General features: G+C 35.8%; 1 protein-coding gene across 2 annotated transcripts in view; it reads left to right on the forward strand.

Moving 5' to 3' along the window:
• Positions 1 to 22,335, forward strand: part of ODAD2 (outer dynein arm docking complex subunit 2) — a 79,220-nt gene that overhangs the window by 26,816 nt on the left and 30,069 nt on the right. For both annotated transcript variants that reach the window (XM_027717418.2, XM_027717419.2), the window contains exons 11-17: positions 72 to 218; positions 497 to 706; positions 869 to 1,093; positions 3,102 to 3,212; positions 3,685 to 3,839; positions 7,192 to 7,434; positions 14,975 to 15,089. In XM_027717418.2, coding sequence (XP_027573219.2) covers positions 72 to 218; positions 497 to 706; positions 869 to 1,093; positions 3,102 to 3,212; positions 3,685 to 3,839; positions 7,192 to 7,434; positions 14,975 to 15,089 — 1,206 coding nt within the window. The remainder of the gene's footprint in view (positions 1 to 71; positions 219 to 496; positions 707 to 868; positions 1,094 to 3,101; positions 3,213 to 3,684; positions 3,840 to 7,191; positions 7,435 to 14,974; positions 15,090 to 22,335) is intronic.

A 22,335-nucleotide genomic window follows, 5' to 3' on the forward strand; every position in this document is an offset into this window, starting at 1 on the left:
TACGAGTGGAAGTGATTACGTTTTATAATAAGAGCACTTTACAGATTTGTTAATGATTTGCTTTATTTTAGGCAGGTGATCCAACGGCTACTGTAATCGCACTGTGTTCAATGAGAGATTTCAATATGGCTCAAGAATCGTGTCAGCTGGCTTTCAAAGACACTGGATGTCTTGAAGTGTTAATTAATTTACTTGATACAGAAGAAACTAACTGTCAGGTAAGCAGCTTTGTCAAACAGATCTATGATTATGCCCTTTCTATTAGAATATTGTTTCAATTTTCAAAGTTATAGAGTGTAAAGAAAATTGATTTCTTTCTTTACTCATTCTTCTATTTTCTTTTTTCTTCAGCTTTTTGAGAAAGAAATCAATTTCTTTGACTTTCAGTTTCTTAAATATAAAAGATAAGATGTTTTAGATAACCCAGCATTTTAAACAATGTTAATGTTTTTTAAAATCAAATAATGTTTAACGTCTGTTTTTTCCCATTATTTAGACTGGTTCATTAAAAATCCTGAAGGAAATTAGTCAAAATATACTGATCAGACATGCAATTGCAGATCTTGGGGGCTTAGAGATCATGGTGAAAATACTGGACTCTCCAGATAAAGATCTAAAATGTTTGGCAGCTGAAACAATTGCTCACGTTGCTAGATTTAAACGAGCACGAAAGACAGTAAGGCAATATGGAGGAATCAGGAAATTGGTAAGCAGACATTAAAACTTGTACCCTTGTCATATGTGTATTTTTGTTAAAAAAATACATCATGTGTTGTATACGTGATTATTGCGGTAGTGTTTACCATAATTAAAAAGCAGTATAATATCAAACTTCCCTTTAGATATTAAAAAATATGGGTTTTTTTAGGTTGGGCTGTTGGAGTGTGTTTCAGTGGGGACACCATACCAAGCCAAAGATACCGAAATAGCACGCTGTGGTGCTTTGGCACTGTGGAGCTGCAGCAAAAGCACCAAAAACAAGAAAGCAATCCGTAAAGCTGGTGGCATTCCATTGTTAGCTACATGGCTCAAATGCTCAGATGCAAACATCTTAATCCCAGTAGTGGGAACACTACAAGAATGTGCCTCAGAGGTAAGTAAACACATATAGCTAAGTTATTTCTAAGCATTAAAACAATTGCCTACTAAAAGGAAGTATTACATTTTAATGTCACTTAAATCAGGGCAGTTATCCCATCAGGAAGTAGATGCTTTGTGTGATCGAAGTGTTTTTGAGAAGGTCACAGCTTGTAATGGAGTAAAGACCATGTATTTTTTATTTAAATGGCTGGGAGTGGTATGTGAACCATGGCAGATTTCACAGCTTTGAGTATATTCAGTTTTTAAATTCAAATTACAAATATTTTTTACCATGACCATATATGTGATTACATGACTGGGACAGTTCTCTTTAGTATCTTTATCAGTGATGGGGACAACGAGATCAAGGGCACCCTCAGTCATTTTGCAGACAACACCAAGTAGAGTGGGAATGTTGAATTGCTGGAGGGCAGGAAGGCTCTGCAGAGGGATCTGGACAGGCTGGATCCATGGGCTGAGGCCAATGGTATGAGGTTCAACAAGGCAAAATGCCGGGTCCTGCACTTGGGTCACAACAACCCCAGGCAGTTCTGGGGGAAGAGTAGCTGGAAAAGTGCCTGGCAGAAAAGGACCTCAGAGTGCTGGTTGACAGTGGCTGAACATGAGCCAGATTGTGCCCAGGTGGCCAAGAAGGTCAGTGGCATCCTGGCCTGTATCAGCAATAGTGTGGCCAGCAGGACCAGGGCAGTGATCACCCCCTCTCGGCACTACTGATGCTGCACCTCAAATCCTGTGTTCAGTTCTGGGCCCCTCACTTCAAGAGAGACTTTGAGGTGCTGGAGTCCAGAGAAGGGCAGCAGAGCTAGAGAAGGATCTGGAGCACCAGTCTGATGAGGAGCAGCTGAGGGAGCTGGGGTTGTTTAGCCTGGAGAAAAGGAGATGAGGAGGATCTGATAACACCATCCAGCTGCCTGAAAGGAGGTTGTAGCGACATAGGGATTGGTCTCTTCTCCCAGCTAACAAGCAATAGGACCACAGAAAATGGCCTCAGATTGAATCAGGGGAGGTTTAATTGGGGTATTAGGAAAAATTTGTTCGCTGAAAGGGTTGTCAAGCATTGGAACAGGCTGCCCAGGGAAGTAGTTGAGTCACCATCCCTGGAGGTGTTCAAAAGACATGTAGATGTGGCACTTAGGGACATGGTTTAGAGGTGGACTTGGCAGTGCTGGGTGAATGGTTGGACTCAAAGGTCTTGAAGGTCTTTTCCAACCTAAATTATTCTATTTTTTTATGATTCTATACCTCCATTTGTAGAATCATATTTGAAAGTAAGGTGTATTGCACTTCAGGTAAAAAATATAAATACCTTCTCTTGGAGAATTCGAGACACGGAAGACATGAGTTTTCAAAAGATTTTACATTATTGAACACTGTAAAAATTTAGTTTCTTGAACTTAAAAATTAGTTTCTTGAATTACACAAATTTAGGCATGTTGCATGAGACACAAACCTGGCAGGTTTCAGGTTAAATAAGTCTATATTGAGGGGGTGACATTTTTGAGGGTTTCTTGTCTGGCCTAACTTGGAAAGAATACTAAATGCATCTCTTACAATGATGTTTCCCCTCTCTTAAACAATGATCCCCTGTTACAATGCCTGTTTTTCTAACCTTGTTCTAGGTATAGATCTGTTGTTTTGGCTGCTGGTTATCAATGAAGTGGGTGGGTACTTCTTGATCCCATTCTGAAGCACCGTTCTTGGCTCTGAGCAGGGAGTCTGGACACCTTTCAGAATATTCTGCATTTTCTTTAAGCCAAGTGGCTACACGACAGGCATTGCAGCACCTGGTTTTACAGGTGATTGGAAGAGCGCTGCAGAGAATTTCTATATTTGCTTACCTTTGAGATCATGAGTAGTATTTTCAAGGCAATGATTACTTGTGCTTGTGACAAAGTACAAGACTTCTCAATACCAAACCCTGGAATCATAGCACTGTATTATTATTGTGACCTATTAACTATTAATATACTGGATTTAAAAGATGCAGTTTATCTTTTTAGCCAAGTTACAGGCTTGCAATAAAAACAGAGGGAATGATTGAGAACCTGGTGAAAAATTTGAGTAGTGAACATGAGGAGCTTCAGATGCATTGTGCAAGTGCCATATTTAAGGTAATTTTATTATAATCAGTAGATCAGAGCCAGAATTAGCTCCTTGTTTTCATGTGGTTGTCGGTTTTAATATTTCTTAATTTCACTATTTCTCTAATATGTAAGAAATTACTTTATAAAAATGTTGTGAATATTTTAACTGCATATTTAATATTATAGTTAAGTTCCTACTTGTTCTTCTTTTGTGCAAGTCCTAAATTGCACAGGTAGCCAGTGGAGAGAAGCCTCTTTGGATTTTTTATGTTTGTTTGCTCACAAAGTGGACAATGTGACAGTATAAGCACTGCTGCATATACAGAAGCAGTTTACTGTCAAAATCTCTTAGTGAGTTGTTAGCATATTCGGGTACTTTAATACAATATTTGTTTTCTTCTGTATTAGATTTTACTAGTTACAATGTAATACAGCTAGCTTTTGAAGACATAATTTTACACATTTTTATATAATGTATATGTTTAATTGTTTTGTATAGTGTGCAGAAGATAAACAAATACGTGACCTGGTTAGACAACATGGAGGTCTACAACCACTCTCTGTTCTGCTTGATAACTCTGAAAACAAGAAACTTCTGGCAGCTGTGACAGGAGCAATCTGGAAATGTGCTATCAGTATAGAAAACGTGTCAAAGTAACAATTTAATTTTACAAGCATTTATTACATGATTGTGTTTTGATTTTATGGGCCTCTATTTTTTTCAAAATTGTTGTGTCATGGTTCGTCAAAAACATTCTTTATAATCAGTTGGACTTTCAACTTAGGTTTCATAGTACTTAAAAAACTGCCACCTGACCTCATCAGGACACGGTGGACAGTGCTCAGATCCTAGAATGTTAAGAGTCAATGGAGACAAGTGATGCCTCTAAAGAATAGCTAAGACATAGGACACTGAGTTGGGAGGTGTACCAGCACATACTAAACATTTGATATATGGACATATCTGATATCCTCTCTCCTCCGTGTAGCTTACAAGCTGGAATTACTGCTGCATGGTAGACAGAGTTCTTAGTACACTTTAATGTCTTACATCAAGAGAGACAGAGAGCAAATGATGTCATTCTATGGTAGATGTCTAATACATATTAGAAATATACTGGAGTTTAGGATAGTTAGTCTTGATGCTGCTCTTCTTGACTACAGAAGGGTCTCAGGAAAGTAGCTTAGTCTGGAGACCCAGCTTCTAAATGAGTGGAATTAACTGATGAGAGTCCTACCATAGGTACCTACAACCTCTCTGTACCAGGGTCCTGAGTAATTGTCTGAGAATGTGACAGCATGAGTTATCACCCTCCACCTTTCATGGAACAGCTTCATCATTGAGAATACTCAATGTCCTCATCTAAAATTAATTTACCATATTCATGCACCTTACCTCAAAAAAAAAGCTGGCTCTGCTGCATATGTGCTAGGTTTCCTAGAAGTTAAGCTGTTCTGTACAAAAGAATGCAAGATTCACATGTTAGAAAGAGTATAACCTCTTCCTGCAGCCCTCATTTTAGTGTACTTTGCTGAATAAGCACAAATATAGATAAAGGCTAGATAAAAATTAGGAAGATTTCCACTCTAAGTGTTTACATTCTGGCTTTTTTACTGTCCTTATTGAGTTCCCAAACCCACAGCCTTTACATCTACTGCTGTCCTACTGCTTTTTGCATTCTTGATTGTATGGTAACCTAACTTCGCAGAAGGGTATGTCCTTCTTTTCTGTGGGCTTTGGGTATCTGCACAGAGGTATCCTGATTTTGGATCAATCAATGATGAGACAGGCTGAATGGCTCTCTCTCTACTAGTAAACTAAACAGGGCCAAACCTTTCAGGGTTCAGGCACTATGTTAGGATTATCCGTACTGTTCAACAGCCAGCACAGTCCCTTACACAGTTTGGCCTGTGCCAGCGAGCACTGTCCCAGACAATGCCCAGACACTCCTTGGGAACAGTGCAGGCAACAGATTGTTTCCATTAGGCAGAATGGGCGAGGCCACCCTGAGTTGTGAGGAGAAGAGATTTTAGCCATATGGATGCTATGTTGTGCTTCTCGTCCTCAGGGCTAGAGAATGAGCCCTTGCCTGTTTTATTTATTAGTATAGCTGTAGCCAATAATTCTGTCCAAATGCAAACAGATTTTTGTTGGGCTACTCACATATCTTTGGCAAGTGCTTGGTGCTCCACAAAGGTTACTAGCCAGGCACAGCTCCAGCTGAATTCATGTATTATGTAGTGCTGAGTCTGAAGCATTAAAACTGTGTCCAAACTCAAGATGGGAGGGCACTAAAGAAAAGGGAGTGAGGTCGGTATGAAAACACCTAAGTAGATCTGGAGGGATGAGCTTGAGTCTGGCCTGAAGCTGGAACTAACAAATCCTGCTGGTTCCTGCAGGGACACTAATTTACCTTCAAAGTGCTCCACGGTATTTCCTATACCTGAAGTACATTGCTGAGGTGATGTGCTGACTCAGCAGTGAGCTGATACAGGTGCCTGGGCCTGTCCAGCTCAGATTCCAGTTCGCGTGCAAGGAGCCGTTCTGCTTCTGGACACAAGATGGCCCGAGCCAGCAGCTCTGTCAGAGTGCAGCCTGCCTGTTGCAGAGCCAGCTCCTGTCGTTCCATCTGTGAAGCGGTTGATATGCAATGCAGAAAAAGTAGCCAGAGAAAATCAGTTTGATGGTTTTTTGTTTTGCTTTGTTTTTCTTTTTTTTTTTTTAATTATTTGCTTACTTTATTGCTCTTTTATTCATGCTGTTGATGTTTACTCTTGAAAAAAATGATTATAGGGATACTTCCAAGTTATAGTGAACAAAGAGAGGAAGATTTCCCTTTAAGCAAAGGTTTGAATAACCAAAAAAGAAAGTTTCTCACTTCTCAGTTACTTTAATTGTTATGCTGATAATCCAGCTTGGAAAGATTAAGTTTTATTGAAACAGCTCCAGTCTGCCATAAAAATCTCAGAAATATTAATTTTTTTTTTTTGTATGAAAGAAAAGCCACATGTGCAACGGATTCTTGGAAAATACAGTTTTTGTAGCTCAAGTAGACACTTCCAGAAGGTAGGGGCTGGGAGGGAAACACAAATGAGAACTCAGTACCCTCAGAGAAATTATCTCTGATAATTAGATTAGATACAGGTTAGATCTAGCTTGATATACCAAGTGAAACTGTCAAGGTGTGTCAGAAAATGCATGAAAGGAAGATACAGTATTTAAGTATAAATAATCCTCTTAAGTTTTGAGCAAAACAAACTTAGAAGATGATTCTAGCACTGAGGAAACATCCTGTTCTGAAAGATGAACTTCTGAGGTTTAGCACACATCTCTTTGTAGGATAGGACCTCCAGGATTTTTAAAAACCGTATTTTTGATTTTCAGTACCAAAAGTTTTATGAAGAATGAGGAAAGTATTAATATAACAATCAAGTCAAATTTCTGTCAACTTATTTCTTAATTTCCGATTGAAATCTGACATAGTACAGTAGAGGTGTACTAGAACTATGGGTCTGACCTTAGGAAAATGCAATGTATTAGGCCTGAACTAAGTATAGAACTGCTCAGGGCAAGCTCTCTAAAGGCTCGTGACCCTTTGGTTCAGAGAGGTGGAGAAGGGTCTGGTAGACCACTACTCTAGCTATTGTTAACATAGCAGGAAAAAGTACCGAGGTCAGGATAGCATAGTAATTGCCAGTCCTCTGGTTTGTTTCAGCTATTTGTAGATGTTGCATCCACATGTCAAGGTTTAGAAAACCTTCAAACTACTCAAGAGATTCCTAGAGAACTAAATTAGAGAAATGTCATGAGAAAAGTAGGTTCTATGTCACACTTATTCTAAGTGATTGGAATGACTTACCTGTATTAGGATTTCTTCAGCAAGATGATTTTACATACAGGAAATTAAACATTGTACTTCAATAATAATGATATTTAATTATAAAATTAAATTTATAATGGTAACATACTGAAAATAATAACTTTGGGTTTATTGCTGTCTTTTAGATTTCGGGAATATCAAACCATAGAAACTCTGGTAGGACTGCTTACTGATCAGCCTGAAGAAGTCCTTATAAATGTCGTTGGAGCACTGGGAGAATGTTGCCAGGAGAAAATAAATCGAAGTACTATCCGCAGATGTGGTGGAATACCACCTTTAGTGAAGTTACTAACTGCAACAGATCAGGCACTACTTGTGAATGTCAACAAAGCAGTAGGAGCATGTGCAACAGAAACTGAAAATATGATGTGAGTTATTACTATATATAGCATTTTAAATATTAAAATATATTTAGTAATTCTGATGCAAATATAGTTAATTCTAATCTGACCTAAAAGGATATTTTACTTTTTGGGGTTTTTTTTCAGGATTCTGTGGGTTAGTTACAGCCTCCTGTAAATGTGCTATATAATAACATTATTAAGGAAATACATATATTATATATATATCTCTCTTTTGCATTTTGAGGAAAACCAATTTAACCTTTATTAAATTGATTTTTATTAAACTTTAAATTCAAAATTACAAAGCACCATTTTGAAGTGCTGCATGATAGGTATGTATTTTGCCTTGTCCTTTTACGTCTGTTATCAAATCATAAATAATAATCATAAAGGCTAAATTAGAGAAAGTTATTCTAAAAAGGAAATGTGCCCATTTACTGTCATGAAAATAAATTTTTTGAAGTAGCGTACTTCTAGTATTTTGTATTTTGTCCCCCTCCATCGTTCCTTTTGTGAACTCAGACAGTTTTGGACCCCTTTCTCACCTCTTATTCCTTTGCAAAACCAAAGAAAAAGGATGTCTTTTTACTGAGAGAGTTGTTCCTCTCTTTGATTTTGTGGTGTAGATTTGTATAAGTTACAAAGATTCTTGAGTTTTATGATTAAGTGTTCCAGTTAAATGTTGAGGTCGGCATTTACTGCACTTACAGTTCCCTTACAGGGATATTTACTTCAAGATTCTTGGCATATTTCCCTCCGTATACATAAGGAAGGTCAGAAAGAGAGTTTTATTAAGCTCCTCCTGTTCTGATTTGCATAATTCACTTGATATTCATATAGCAGTGCAGGGAATTCTTTTCCTGAATAGGGCTTTTGTTTTCATGCTTTGGCTGTCACCCAGTGGCAAAAGGCTGGATGGTACACAACTGTAAACATGGGTTGTATGAGCAGTTAGCCATGTAGCATAAAACTATAAATAAATGAAATCACTTTCAAGACATCTCACTAAAAATCAGTCTTTAGTGTAATGTATTAACCTAACAGAATTAGCATTGCAAATACTGAAAAACTTAACAGAATTAGCATTGCAAATACTGAAAAACTTCAATGCCAATAAATATAAATTGATATTTATAAAACCTCAGACATACTCTTATACTCAGAACTGTCACTTGTAGTATCCAGTATGGATAGCTTCATACTGGAATGTGTTCAGTATAAGCATAAAAAAGAATACAAGTTGCTGTTAAAATTGTGATAGAACAAAGTCCATCTTATTTTTAAGAGAGAGTACAGGTTGTTTGGGACAAAATTTTATAGACTTTGTGGAGAGTGAACAAAGGAATAAAATTTGGTTCGTATAAAAAATTCTCTGTTGAAGTTCTCAACTCTAGAAGGGTTTTTAAAAGTATCTTAAAACATTAACAAGTAAGCAAGATCTTGAGTATATTCTAAGAGTAGAATATACTTTTTACTACTACAAAAAACCTGTTACACAAAATTTATTATTACTAGCAAGCCTGTGGCACGTACCTGATGTGTTGTGCTAGCTAGGCTTGTAGTACTAGAAGAGATAATGCTGCTGTCTTCTCCCGAAGCGTGATTCATCCCAATGGGGATAAGTTTGATACCAACCCAGCAAATTTTTTAAAAACAATGCTTAGCTAAAACACTGACAGCAGTGTAACTGTTCACATGTTTAAATGATTTGCTTGAGTGCTCTGCCTCTCAGAGGGTTGAGAGCACTTAAAAGCAACAACAACAAAAAAAGTACATCTATTCCTCTCCTTTCTCCGCCTCTCAGACCAGTACAACAGAAGCTGAAATTGTATCTCCTCATCCAATGTGCTCTCCTTTTGGGAAGAATAAGTCACCAAGGACATGAAGGATATACGCACACAGTCTGTAGTATGACTTTTTTCCGTTTACAGAATTTGGGCCCAAAACAATAAGCAGCCTTGTTAGAAACTACTGTGGAGTTCAGTCTCTTTCTGTAAACATTTTCTGAAGTTCTTAACCAAAAAGGCACATCTGAACAAGGATATGGAGATGTGCCAAGATTATCTTCTAAAAAGAAGCAAAGCAAAACCACTTGAAGCCTGCAAGTGTATATAGGTGATGAGAACTTTCCATTGCATGTTGATACTTAGCTGTTTATGGTCTTTCTTACTCATCTAGATGGAACCCTATTATATTCCTCATTTCATAATCACTTATTTCTCAGAATGTCTTGACGGGTTCTAGGTGAGCAGTTCTTCTCTACTGTTAGCCTTTGTGTTGACAAATTTGGCTGGTTTTGAGGTTTGTTTTCTTTGTCATGTGGTACAGACAGGCTCTGTTTATAGGGTTACTTTTTTAGTTTGGTATTACAGAAATTTTGAAAACTATGATGATTTTTCTGAATTCTGCTATCATTGACTTCCATATGTACTAGAAACCTAGAAAAAAAAGCAGAAAAATATAAAGATAGGATCTCATAACGATTTAGAATTTTCAGATATATTCTTACATTACATGTCTGTTTAACAAAGTGTGGGTTAGAAACTAAATATTCAGTTGAGTAGTCTTCTATTTTGAATGTGGTTATTCTTGCAGCAGTAGGTATGTGGAAACCATAGAGACCAAGTGTAGGGCTCACATAATTTCTGTGAATGATTCAAGGATATGTTATGAAGAGGATGGGTTTATTATAAGAAAAAAATATTATTGTGGATTATAAAAACCTGAGAGTGTTCTATGAAGCAGTGGAGTTAAATTCTGAGGGAAATGCTGTACAGTTTTCTTACATTCCATGGAGGAAGCCTGCTCTGATGAAGATAGACTAGTAGATAAGCATAAGTGAATCTACATCTTCTACATGTATTTTGTGTATTTTATTTCTGCCATTTATTGCAGCCATTTCTGGCTGACACTATAACTTCTACAACTGCTGAATGGAAAGTACACTAGTGTTACTTTTCTGCACTAATCCTTTACTTCAAGGCAACTTCAAGCAATTAAGTGATTCTTATTGGCTCTATTGAGCTATTTAAAATAAAGAATAGCAGCCAGCTTCTATCTGAGCCAAAAATAAGTTGACTTATCTTAAAAAAAGCATAATTATGTGACTGAACTTTCTTACTCTTCTGTGGACAGCGTGAAGCTGTTCTCCATGCTACACTGCCATGACAGAGATGCTGCAGTACTTTTTTAATGTATATTTATCTTTTTGAGGAACTTTTTATAATTATTCTTTTTCTCTTACTAAAAACAAAGGTCTGGTGCTTATTCTTTGACTGTCACTTTCTTTTCATTTGCCCTCTCCGTTTGAAAACCCATAGACTTCATTGCTAGTGTTCTAAACTGAGGGTTTAGAATATTATAAACTGAAATGTACAGTTATTTTAGCCAAACAGATGGAGTTTGAGTCATTGGTATATAATACTATTTATCAAAGCAGTCCGCAGCAACTAGTGAAAGTTTTAAGGAAAATGCTAAATTGTGGTTGCAAAAAAGACGAGATTACATTCTGCCAGATTTAAACCCTGTAATCTTACCAGCGAGCACAATACAGAGTCAGTATAACTTTGTTTATTTACATTTGCGTTTGTGGTCTTAATTGGCAGGCAATTAAACTAGAGTTCTCAAAGTTTTGGCAAACAACATTGTAACAGAGAAAGATGATAGATATGACAAACAGATGTCTAAGCTGCGTGTATGTATGTGTATTTAAGCAATTCATGTCAACGTTACTACTGGAAATGTTCAATATTAAGTTTTAATTTGAAAGAGAAGTATTATTTAGGATTAACAGCTTTGCTAGTTTCAGATATATTTAAAAAAGCAAAGTAAATTGTTAGAATTGTGACCCATGTCTTGCTCATGATGTTCAATGTTTTCATGATATCAAGATTCTTAAATAATTTGAAAAGCCTGTGTTAAGCACTTTTTGCCTGTGAATAGACAACAAAAGTCAACAAAAGATATCTTGTTAAGTTATCTGCTCTGGTCAGATAGCAAATACCAATTCACTGCAATACTAAACATTCCAGTAATCTCTGAAAGGGTTTAACCACATTAAAATTTTTTGCCCATGAGACCTGTTCTATGTACACTATACATCAGCGGTTCTGTGTGGAAAGCAGGAAGATGTTTTGGTCATACACCTTGCAGTTGCCTTTTGGTAGGAGTGATGCCAGCTGCATATCCCTTCACCTCTGCTCTGATGGTGTCTGGCCAGCACAGGAGCACCTCTTCCCTCCAGCCATTTCTAACTGCCAGTGCAACTACTACTGGTTATTTTGAGGAGCAGAATAATCTACACCTGTTCTAAATTGTATCAGTGATCAAATAAGATCAATATATGATGAAGTACAGAGCTTTGAATTACAAGAACTGGTCCAGTGCTCTTGTGAGATGGCTCAGCTGTGTGAAGGAATAGAACCACAACAGTGGGCTCTTGAGCTGGAACTCCACATATTTGTATATTGTTATGTACTTATAGTGAAGCACCAGACAGCAATTACCTACAATAAAGTTTATATTTCTATTTTGGATGAGTTTCATGCCTGTTAAGATTTTGACTATTAATGATAGTGTCCTGTACATTAGATACATTACAAACATGGCCATCAGCTATTCTATAAAGCACTTAAATATCTGAATAATTAAGTGTTAAACATTAAGATTTTTATATCAACTAAATATCATATTGTGTCAAATTTTATGAGTTTCCATTTAGCTTTCAAAGAAAATGTTATGCATTTTTATTAAAAAACCTGTGTTTTAACAGTCCCATGAGTGGTTGCTTACTCTGGATTTAACTGTAGTTTAATTTTATCATCAGAATGTCGACAAATTATTATGAAATATATAATTTAAGTGAGTGAAACCACAGAGTGAATAACGTGCTAGCTATGGATGAATACAGAATTGAATGCCAACCAAAGTATATTTTATGGTATATTTGCTTGTATTTATTGCAGTAAGCAGCTTTATTACAGCATCCTCCTAATTATTATAATACATTTTGGGAAGAAAATTAGATACGAAAACTGTTTACAAAACCAAATCAGAATACTGTTTAGCATTATGCTGTCAGAGCTGAAATTTTCAAGATTACGGGTCTATTTTCTTCTCTCTTTCATGTTTATTTGTAAAGAAACCTGAATGTGTATTTTTGTCAGCTTTAAAAAGGAATTTTCACATAGGAAGGAAACTAATGTCTAAGCACTTTTATAGAGGAAACATTTTTCAGGACCATTTATTTTAGTGTTCCCTTTGCTGTTAAGGCAGATACGCTCATTCAACACCCATTTTCTTCATCTGCTGGGTGTGTAGTGAAACCACAGAAAGATAAAGTATTGAACTCTTTAGCAATGCTTTCTTAATTGGCAAATATATGCTCTCAGCAAGATGAAAATAAAAGAGTTTGTGCTTGCATAGTGATTACACAATGATAATTCTTCCAGAATGAGAATTTAAGAGCGTCGTTCTTTTTGAGTTAATCTAGTGTAACTGTGAGAAAGCAGTACTCAGGGATGAACAATGTAATTTGGAGATTCTTTTGTTTTGTCTGTAGTGTTTTCTGGTTTGATTTTATAGATGTTGAATGGTCAGAGAACTACACTTAGAGATATTCTGAGATGGGTTGTGTTGCATCTAAGACAACTGGTCTTTCTGGTCTTCAAACAAAAGGCAAAATTCTTCTTCAGAAAATGACCAATAGAGTGAGGCTAGTTTACCTTGAAACACTGAAGAGAAGACAAGAAAACTGAAAAGAAAATGAAAGTAAATTGAAAAGGAAGCTTTAAAAAAATGGAAAGATCAATCAGCCTAGAGGTTGTTTTTTTAAGTGTGGTGGAAAAATCTGAGCTCAGTGTTTGGCTTCTATCTCTTGATTTTTATATACTGGTTGGAGCTGGGTCATTTATATTTAGTCTCTCTTGGGAGGAAGTACCTCATGTTGGTATATGATCAGTACTCACTTGACTAGAGGAGAGATTCATAGGTTCTTTTTTTAATTAATTCCAATATAGGAAAAAATGCCTTGTGCTTTCTGAAATGACAGGAGAGTAATGTTAAAATTTCTTAGAAGTCTTTGGGGTTTGGAGGGATTTAAAAGTTTGTTTTGAAGCTTTTACTTGAGTCATCCTTACTATGTGAACATATATGTGTAATTGTGTAGTTCATGATTATGCTGTTTTATTTTGTTGTGTTAAGGCTTCTGAATTTGTCCTTTTCGTGATTTTCTTGCAGTTGATTTGGAGCTGAGCATGTAAAATAAGCTGTACTAAAATTGCCAGACCTTAAAAAATTTACAGCGTCTTAGCTTAACCATAGCTTTGTGCAAAAAGTGTTATTTTGAAAAACATAGTTGTTTAACCAGTTTGCATGAAAATGTTATGAATAAAATCCTTTCTTATTTTAGACAGATCACATGTCCTTAATTATTTTTTCTGCTCCAAATGGTGATAGGATTACATACAAAGTTCATTTTATAATTAGTTTTAAAATTTCCTGGCAAACTATATATAATGAATACAAACGAGATGTTTTATCTGCTGTTTTGAAGCTCCATCTGTATTTCAATTTATCTCACATTTACAATGAAAGATGTAAACACGTATGCAGCTACATTTTTTACTTTTGAGATTAGACAATGAAGGTGTACTTGCTTTTCTTCATCTCCAACTCATCTGCTTTGAGTTTAACACAGCTTTTTTTCTAAAATGGTATGTTAGTAAAGGCTATTAAGTTTTGTTTGACCTTCCTTTCCATTTAGGGTATTCACTGGAACCTAATGTGAAGTTATGATCCCCAAGCCTGATTGATATGTAAACATAACGCAGATGGTGTAGAGATGATTCTGCTGATAATTGATTTCTCAGCTACTCATGAAGATACTTTGATTACAGTGTGTTTAAGTAATTATAACATAGTGTTCAGTGTTGGTCTTGTTAGTAAGGAGCACATGGGAAACAAGTTACACATTATTCGTGCCCAACAAAGGATGCTCTGTGGTGTGACCATTTTAATTTCTAATGCTAGATTAGAAACATAGTGTTTTAAAATATGTCATAGAGCAAGGTAAATACATTAAACATAGACTGAATAAAAAGTTAAGTACATAGTTTTGGGCACAAATATTTGTTTTGGAAAGTATTTGTTACTATATGAAAGAAGCCAGTATGCTGGAATTCAGATTTCACTTTACATGCAGATCGTTAAAAAGTCACATGCTTGTTTTCATGTTTATGAGTTCTGGTTATAATGTAGTTTACTTTATCTTCTGTAAGAATTTTGGATGACAGTGCTGGAAAAAAGAAAACATTAATGAGATTTATGTAGAAAACATTCTGTCTTTATTTGTTCACGCTCATCTGCTATAGTAAGCACTGTTTACTGAATATGTTGATGGTGATTAGCTGACAATAAAACACAAGCACTTGCATAAAGCAAAACAGTATGTTAAGATCATGACAGTGTTTGTTAAAGCAGTGTTCCAAACAAACTGATGTAATTTGAGGTTCAACATTGTCCACTCCATAATTAATTATCTCTTTTTTGTTCTGTTCTGCAATAGGATAATTGACAGTCTAGATGGAGTTCGCTTGTTATGGTCACTGTTGAAAAATCCTAACCCAGATGTTCAAGCAAGTGCAGCTTGGGCTCTTTGTCCTTGCGTTGAAAATGCTAAGGTGAGAAAGTATTGAAAGTAACAGATTTGTTATATATATACACACACATACAATTTTTATGTTTGGATCATTTCCAGCAATAGTTTGCTGTTTGCTACTTAGACTCTCCTTATTTCTTTCTGTTAACTGCTTAAAAAACATACATATTCACTTTTCAAAAGTAAATAGTCCTCCATCTAGCGCTCATTATATAATATGTTTTACCTTTATGGTGTTTATGGTATTTGGAAAATATATTTTAATAACTTACCAGGATCTAACTTACTGTTCCCAAATAAAGCATGCTGAAAACAGAAAGCTTCTACTCACAGGCTATGAATAGCACAGGTAGTTGTAGTTGTTCTCCACTATGAGGTACTTCAGCTATGTTCTCAAGAGACCATCATTTGATTTCAGAGCATATTTCAGACTCAGTGCCAATGTAATCCTTAGGTTTTCTGCTCAGACTGCCAACAAAAAGTGCCAGTTGTGAATAGTGGTGGTTATGCAGGTCAGTTGTGCGCAGAAAACGGAGCTATTCATGTATTTCATGGCAGTTTCCAAGTAGAGATAAAATGGTGAGTATAAGCCGCAGGTCATCTTCTGTGAATCCCCACCACTGACCTGCGGTAGAATAAATGGGCAAGGTTTTGTTTCCCATTAGAAATTTCCTAGAATACCAACTTTATTCCTTAATCCTTGTACAATAATAGCTTCCATTTCTAATTTACTCCATAATTGATGCAACTTTTGCATCTACTATCTATTCTACCACAAATATATATCCTTCTACATATAATTTGAGATCTTGACTATGTAAAGAGTGAAAATTCCTTCAAAGTGCTAGATATCCTTAGTATCCTTTGCAGGCAGTATTTCCTGTTTGGAATTGAGCACTGTTTGGCTGCTATTAATTTATATAGATGATTTGATGTAGATACAGATATATGAATAAAAGTATTATGAGAATATTTGTTCTTGATTTTTATAACTTAAGAATTTTGTATTTCTTCACAATGATTTCTGCAATCGCAGCTTGCCATTTTTCAGACATGCTGGTTATTCTGAATTATATTTTCATCTTTTTTTTTCTAAATGTACACTCTAGTATAATAAAGTTTTTTTGGTATCTAAATATACCTGTCTCTCTCTTGAACAATATTGCTATAACTGAATGTTAACTACTTGATCTCCGTACTAAGGTAATACTTACTATGTGTAAGATTCTGTGACCTGCAGAGTCAGAATAGAACTGCACATTGCTAGAATTTCTCCACTAAAAGCACTTTTTCAGAAACTAAGGGAATAGAGGACAGCTACTGAAATTATAGATTACATGGATTTTTTTCTTGTTTTTTTCCCCAGGATACTTGATGAGTGCAAGCTATGTACATCCTTAGTGTAGCTATCCTCCTTTCATCTCTCTTGGCTGCCTGCCCAAATGCTAATCTGTGACCCCACAAAGAGTTCTTTGTGTGAGCCTGCGGCCAAGTGGCACACTGAAACAAGCCTACCAATAATACCCTTTCCGCTGACACTGAATAGAAAGAAATATGTATAAAGCAGTGATTATAGCCACAGTGTGGAAGTACAGCAGCTATTTCTATCTAAAGAAAATTTTTTATTTTTTTGTTCAGAGTTAATATTATTCAACAATTTGCATGATCTTCCAAGAAGCAGTTTGGTTTACGCAGTGCTTGATTCAAAACCAGTAATAAGGGTATGACTTTAAAGGATTATGTGCATTCTGGCTCTTCCAAGCCTGTACTTGGGATTGCAAACTGTGTTTCAAATAGCTGTGAGCATGGAATCTGGATTTGTTTTCTTTCTGTGTTCTTTTGTGGCAACTGTAGTGGTTCTCTTCTGTGTTATGGAGGCTCGCAGATGAAATTGAACTTGTTAATAGTATCAGAAACAAATTTTTATAACATGTAATGCAGCATCCATTTTCCCACATAGACATTTTCTGTACAAGGAATTTAAAAGTTATTTTTGATATTTATAAAATCATAAAAGCCAATCAACCTTTCTAATAGGGTGGTTATTGTCACAGCGCATGAGTACGTGTTTCTCTCTCACGCACTTACTCTCGTTATAATCTGTTTAGGACTGGGGGTCCGTCATTGCTGTTTTACCATTAGGGGATAAGAGTCACAAAAGGCCAAGGCTTGAATTCTCAAGATGTTTAGATGTTTGTCAGTTTTGAGCTTTTGGGTCTAACTGGTTTGCCTGCTGTTAGGCAATTAATTGCAAAAGGAGAAGAATCCAAGTTCCCATAGACCTAGATTATATGTGTTGACAGTCATATCATGGTAGCTGTTTCAGAGTGCTTCCCATGGAATAGAATTGTATCAGTAGGATATAGCTAAGTGATATTGTTTGTTACAGCAATATGACAAAGTTCAGTGATATTTGGTCCATAGCAGATCTATGACTTTTTAAATAGAGGATGTAAATTGTACACTCTAGTACATAAACTGTAGCTCTGACAACCGTAATATTAGTTTGACATCAATCATCACTTCATATGCCAGCATTAGTTCTAGATATGTTTAGCCTGAAGAATTTCTTGTAGAGGGAAGATCTTACTGTCAGTGATACAATTTGTTTGGTAGAACTCTCCTGAGAAAATTTGCATAGCACCTGAAAGTGCTAAATGTGAATTTTAGACAAATATGTCATGGTTTTGGATAAAGTAGTTCATACATTTCTTTAAAATCTAAGACATAAAGAGACAAGAATGTAATTTATTCAAAGGAATTATCTTCATAGAAACAGATTCTTATTAATTAGTTCCTTACTTCCAAAAGGAAACATTACTACTGTAGGCACATTGGTAGTGACAAAGTGTAAGTGTGCTGTCCAAGAAACACAAATGATTATGAAAAATGGCTAGGAGAAGTCTACTGAACTCTGTTGATGTTGGAACAGCAACATTTGGTTATGATGCTTCTTTGAAAAACAGTATTTGTAATGTTCTCCCAACGTACATCAACCCAAACAGAAACATTTAGAGAAATTCTACAAAAATGTTGTTGGGGCTATTATAAAAATCATCCAAAGGCATTGTGCCAATAAGAGGAACACTGCCAACTTGAGTTTGTATGAAAATACCTATTTCCTCATGGAGTAACCTTCTGCTAGAATCTTTAAATAAATTTAAAAAAAAAAAGAAAAAATAAAGAAAAAAAAGTTGAAGAGGTTTATTTTCTGTCCTCATATTTAGTAGAGTTTTGGGTGCAAACATTAGAATAGGAATGGTAGCGTCAGGCATCGTGTTTTTCTGTCCTTTTCTACTTGCATATCAGCTTTCAACTTTCAGTTTTAGCCTTTTTATAGCTACAGCTGTAAGGCTTTCTTAAAGAACCTCAGGAAGCCATCTATGTATAGAGTCTGTCAAAGTAATGTAAGTAAACAGACAGAAACTGGGGGTTTGAGAGACTAGAAAGTTATTCTGTTTTCTTAAAATGTACTTGTAAAATGACATCTCACACTTTTCTAATAAATCGTGATTTCAGCTCTGCAGTGGAATACCATGGGTGTGATGAAAGATGATCAGCCATCTGAAGTTGTCTGTGCATTTCATTCATACAGGGAATGTCCATGCTGACACATGAGAAACCAAAACCCAATGAAAACTAAACCAGATTTAACAGGGAAGGGGTAATGAGATGGGTATGTGTGAAGGTCAGTTAGTCTTCAGTCTTGCAACAGTATTATATTCTGAGGAAGTGACTTCTGCAACCAGCAGTCTGGAGTTAACCTGTGGGTGGAAAATATGCTGCTGATGACCTATGCTATGTAGGATTCTTACAAAGATTTTGCTTGTTATGGAAATTTTAACGTAACCATATGTATGAAACCACAGAGAGCATTTCTTTACTAAAGGTAACAAAGAAATGTACTTGAACTTGGAAATTCTTCTAATATATAACAAATAGTAAAATTATTTGCTGTTTTATTAAGATGCTTTTTTTACACATTTTACTGATTTAAAACTGTAGTGTAAAAAGATAATCATGCTCCATACTGCACACTGCTGTTAATTTGTTTTATATTTTTAAAATTTTGCTTTAGCAGTACCAATACATTTTTGTTTACTTACGATTTTTTGGTTAAGCCTATAATGTCAAAATTCCCTACTTGCATATGTACAGTTTCTTTGTTTTCCCTCACTATGCTTCTTGCAATTCTGTACAGAAACCTTGGCAGTTCAAGGTTACTACTCTTACTGCTCTCTTTCCATTTTCCTATTTGTTTTCTCTAGGAGTATAGTTTTTTTACTTCAATCATCCCTACTTCTCTATATTTGCTCTCATTTTATGCAGTTTTTAACCCCTGATATCTGGATTTAGACCTTTCAAATTATAAGAATTTGTTATGAACTAAACTTTAAAAGCATACTATAAGGGAGACAAAAAGGAACTTTTGGTTTGCCCCTCAAGCCTTCCTGAGAACCAGGGTCCTTGGAGATTTAGAATGCCCAGGAAGCCAGACCTGGCTTGGTGAATCCATATCTGACTGCCATGCCTGCAGGGTACATGCAGAAGCAGCCCATCCACTGATTCTTGACACAGGCTGCCTAGTTTAGTGAACCAGCTATCAGGAGTTGTCTGGGCCTCCTGTAGACATGTTGGAGATCCCAAATGGACAGGCATAAATTGCTCTGAGGTCCTTAATGTCTACAAATACAGGAGTTCAATTTCTGTAAAATACATAAACTGAAAGCTGTGAAGCAAAGGGAAAATAAGGGTCTAGCCTGTATCTCCCTCACAGAGGAGCCTTGGGTCCCAAGTTCCATGCAAAGCAGCTGCCTGAGAGCTTGGAGACCATGAGAAGCCAAAAAACTCAGGAGCTCCTGGAGACCTGGCTTTCCAGCTGTTTGGCAGCCCATCAGGCAAGAAGTCAGGGATTCTATGAAAACTAGAAGCCAAGCAGCCTGGCAGGCTACTCACCAGCCATCTGGCTGACAAGAGAAAAGATGAAGAGACACATTGGTAATTTAGCCTGCCTTTCTGCCTGGTTTCTGTCAAAACTTTTCAAGAAGTCGTTGTGTTCTTATGGAAGGTTTTGGTTCCATTCCATTAGCATTTTCTGATGGAATACTGTTCCACTGGAAAATATTTGACCAGCTTTTCTTGTAGCTTAGTTTATAACAGCTACACATGCTAGTCAACAGCTTGTCATGTAGCTTCTGTACTTTTAAGTCAGGCTTGCTAATTGGATTTTATAAGTCTAGAAAAGGCTTAAACCCCATCCGCCTCCAATTCTTTTTCTCCTTCCTTCTCTGTTTTTTCCTTTTTGTCCATCTCACTCTTTTCCTGTCTTTACCCTCTCTCTTGCCACATGGAACTTCCATAGACCTTTAGGCAAGAAAAGAGGATGGAGATCATTGTTTCATTTGCTGCATAATATAAACCATAAAATTTAAAGCAATCATTTTATCAAGTGCTGAAGCTTTTGATTGAACTAAAACATATTTTTTACTGCATGCTGCTTGTTCACATTCTCACTGGTCTGTGATGGTGAGTGGTAAAATATAATATGATTGCCTTCTTAAGTGCCACTCTATTTCATGGAACCATGCCAGAGTTGCAAAGACACAAACAATAACTTATAACAGTTTATTAGTTTGTGTTGTCACTGCATTGATTGTTTAGATAGACTATCCTCAGAACATTCCAATATTGCTGTCTTACACCTCTACGATACAAAACTACATAGCAGCGATGACTATCTCATAAACGTATTAATAATTGTACAAAGCTTTTTTAGATGTGTTTGAATTCAATTCAATCCAAAACCAATGGAAACAATCTTTAGTTTTTCCGGTTATTCAACGTTAGTTGTTTCTCATACTTTGATTATTTAAATGCTCCTTAAGATAATCTAAAAGAATTGTGGCCTCAAAGGACTTTGATATTAGTAGTTCCACTGCTTTGGTAAAAAAAAAAATTAGGATTTTGGCATTTACCCAGGACTGAACTTCAGGTGTAGTCTGCCAGATTAAAAAGTAAAGAAAATAATAGACCAAAGGACTACTAAAAGTTGCATTACTGACTATGTAGACTTGACTATTGTTGAAACTGTCAACAGAAATACACTTGCAAAGCATTTGACTGTGCTATGATTAAATCCCTAAAGAGCCAGGAGTGAGGAATTCTGCTCTTACAGGCTATTGAGTAGTATTGGAATAATCTTAAAGTGACTCTGCTTTGTTGCTATGGTTTTAGCTGCTTCAGTGAGGTAAAGAGGACAAGAAAATTCTTTTTGTTGTCCACTCTTGTTTTCCCAACACATTGCATTTGTCCAACACAGAAGAAAAATTATGAGATGTAATTGTCTCATCTTACAAGATGTTTCTTCATCTGTTCTGCTACAGTGGAAGCCTCTGTACTGTATAAACAGGAATAAAATTAACCTTTAAATATAAAATAATCTGATTAATATTACTGTAGTTATTTAATAAGAAAATTTAGTAGAAACTTGCCTATATAAACTGTTTCCCATTTTCATTGAGCAGCTATAATATAGAAACTTCTGTTGCATTTCTTTAATTTGAATTTTAAATTGGTTTGTGCATTAGGATGAGAAGTTATTCAGTTGGCAATAGTGAATGGAAATAGACAGCTTCCTTCATTAAAGAAAAGGTAGTTTAAAGATGGCTCTTGATCACTAAAGTTTGTTTGCACAGCCATGCCATCACTTTTTTGTGCAAAAGCAATTCAATTTGACAAGTTAACTTTGACACTTAAGCTTTTTATGTTGTTCTAAGAGTGAAATACTACTTGTTTTTAGTAGAGAAACTTTTATCTTTCAAGGGGAGTATTTTTAAAGATAAACACAATGTGTTTTTGTAATACAGTGTTTAGCTTTAAATCTTTCAAATAAAGAAAACAGTATTCACTTTGGAAGAAATAAGAATGGAAATAAGTTACAAAAGAATCCAGTAGTTCTTCTGCAAGAACTGTATGTCTCAACTTAAGACTGATGAACTTTATTTACTTAATGAAAATAAACACAAAAAAACATATAATATGATGATGAGGGAACTCAAAAATCCCAAATGTTCTCCTTGTATAAATACTGCAAAGATCAAGTGATTTTTCCAAATCTGTCTTTCTGTGAATACCATGATAGTTTCTGCTCCTAATTAAAAAAAATGTGGAAAGCTGGTCTGTCTCACAATATTTCTGCTTTTGGCTGAAGCCAATATAGAAAAAAGTGAAAAGGGAAAGTTAACTAAATTTTGTTAATAGTCATGCAG

Source organism: Pipra filicauda, unplaced genomic scaffold, assembly GCF_003945595.2.
Source record: "Pipra filicauda isolate LSUMZ 115617 unplaced genomic scaffold, ASM394559v2 scaffold1_size10287979_pilon, whole genome shotgun sequence".
NCBI lineage: Eukaryota > Metazoa > Chordata > Aves > Passeriformes > Pipridae > Pipra > Pipra filicauda.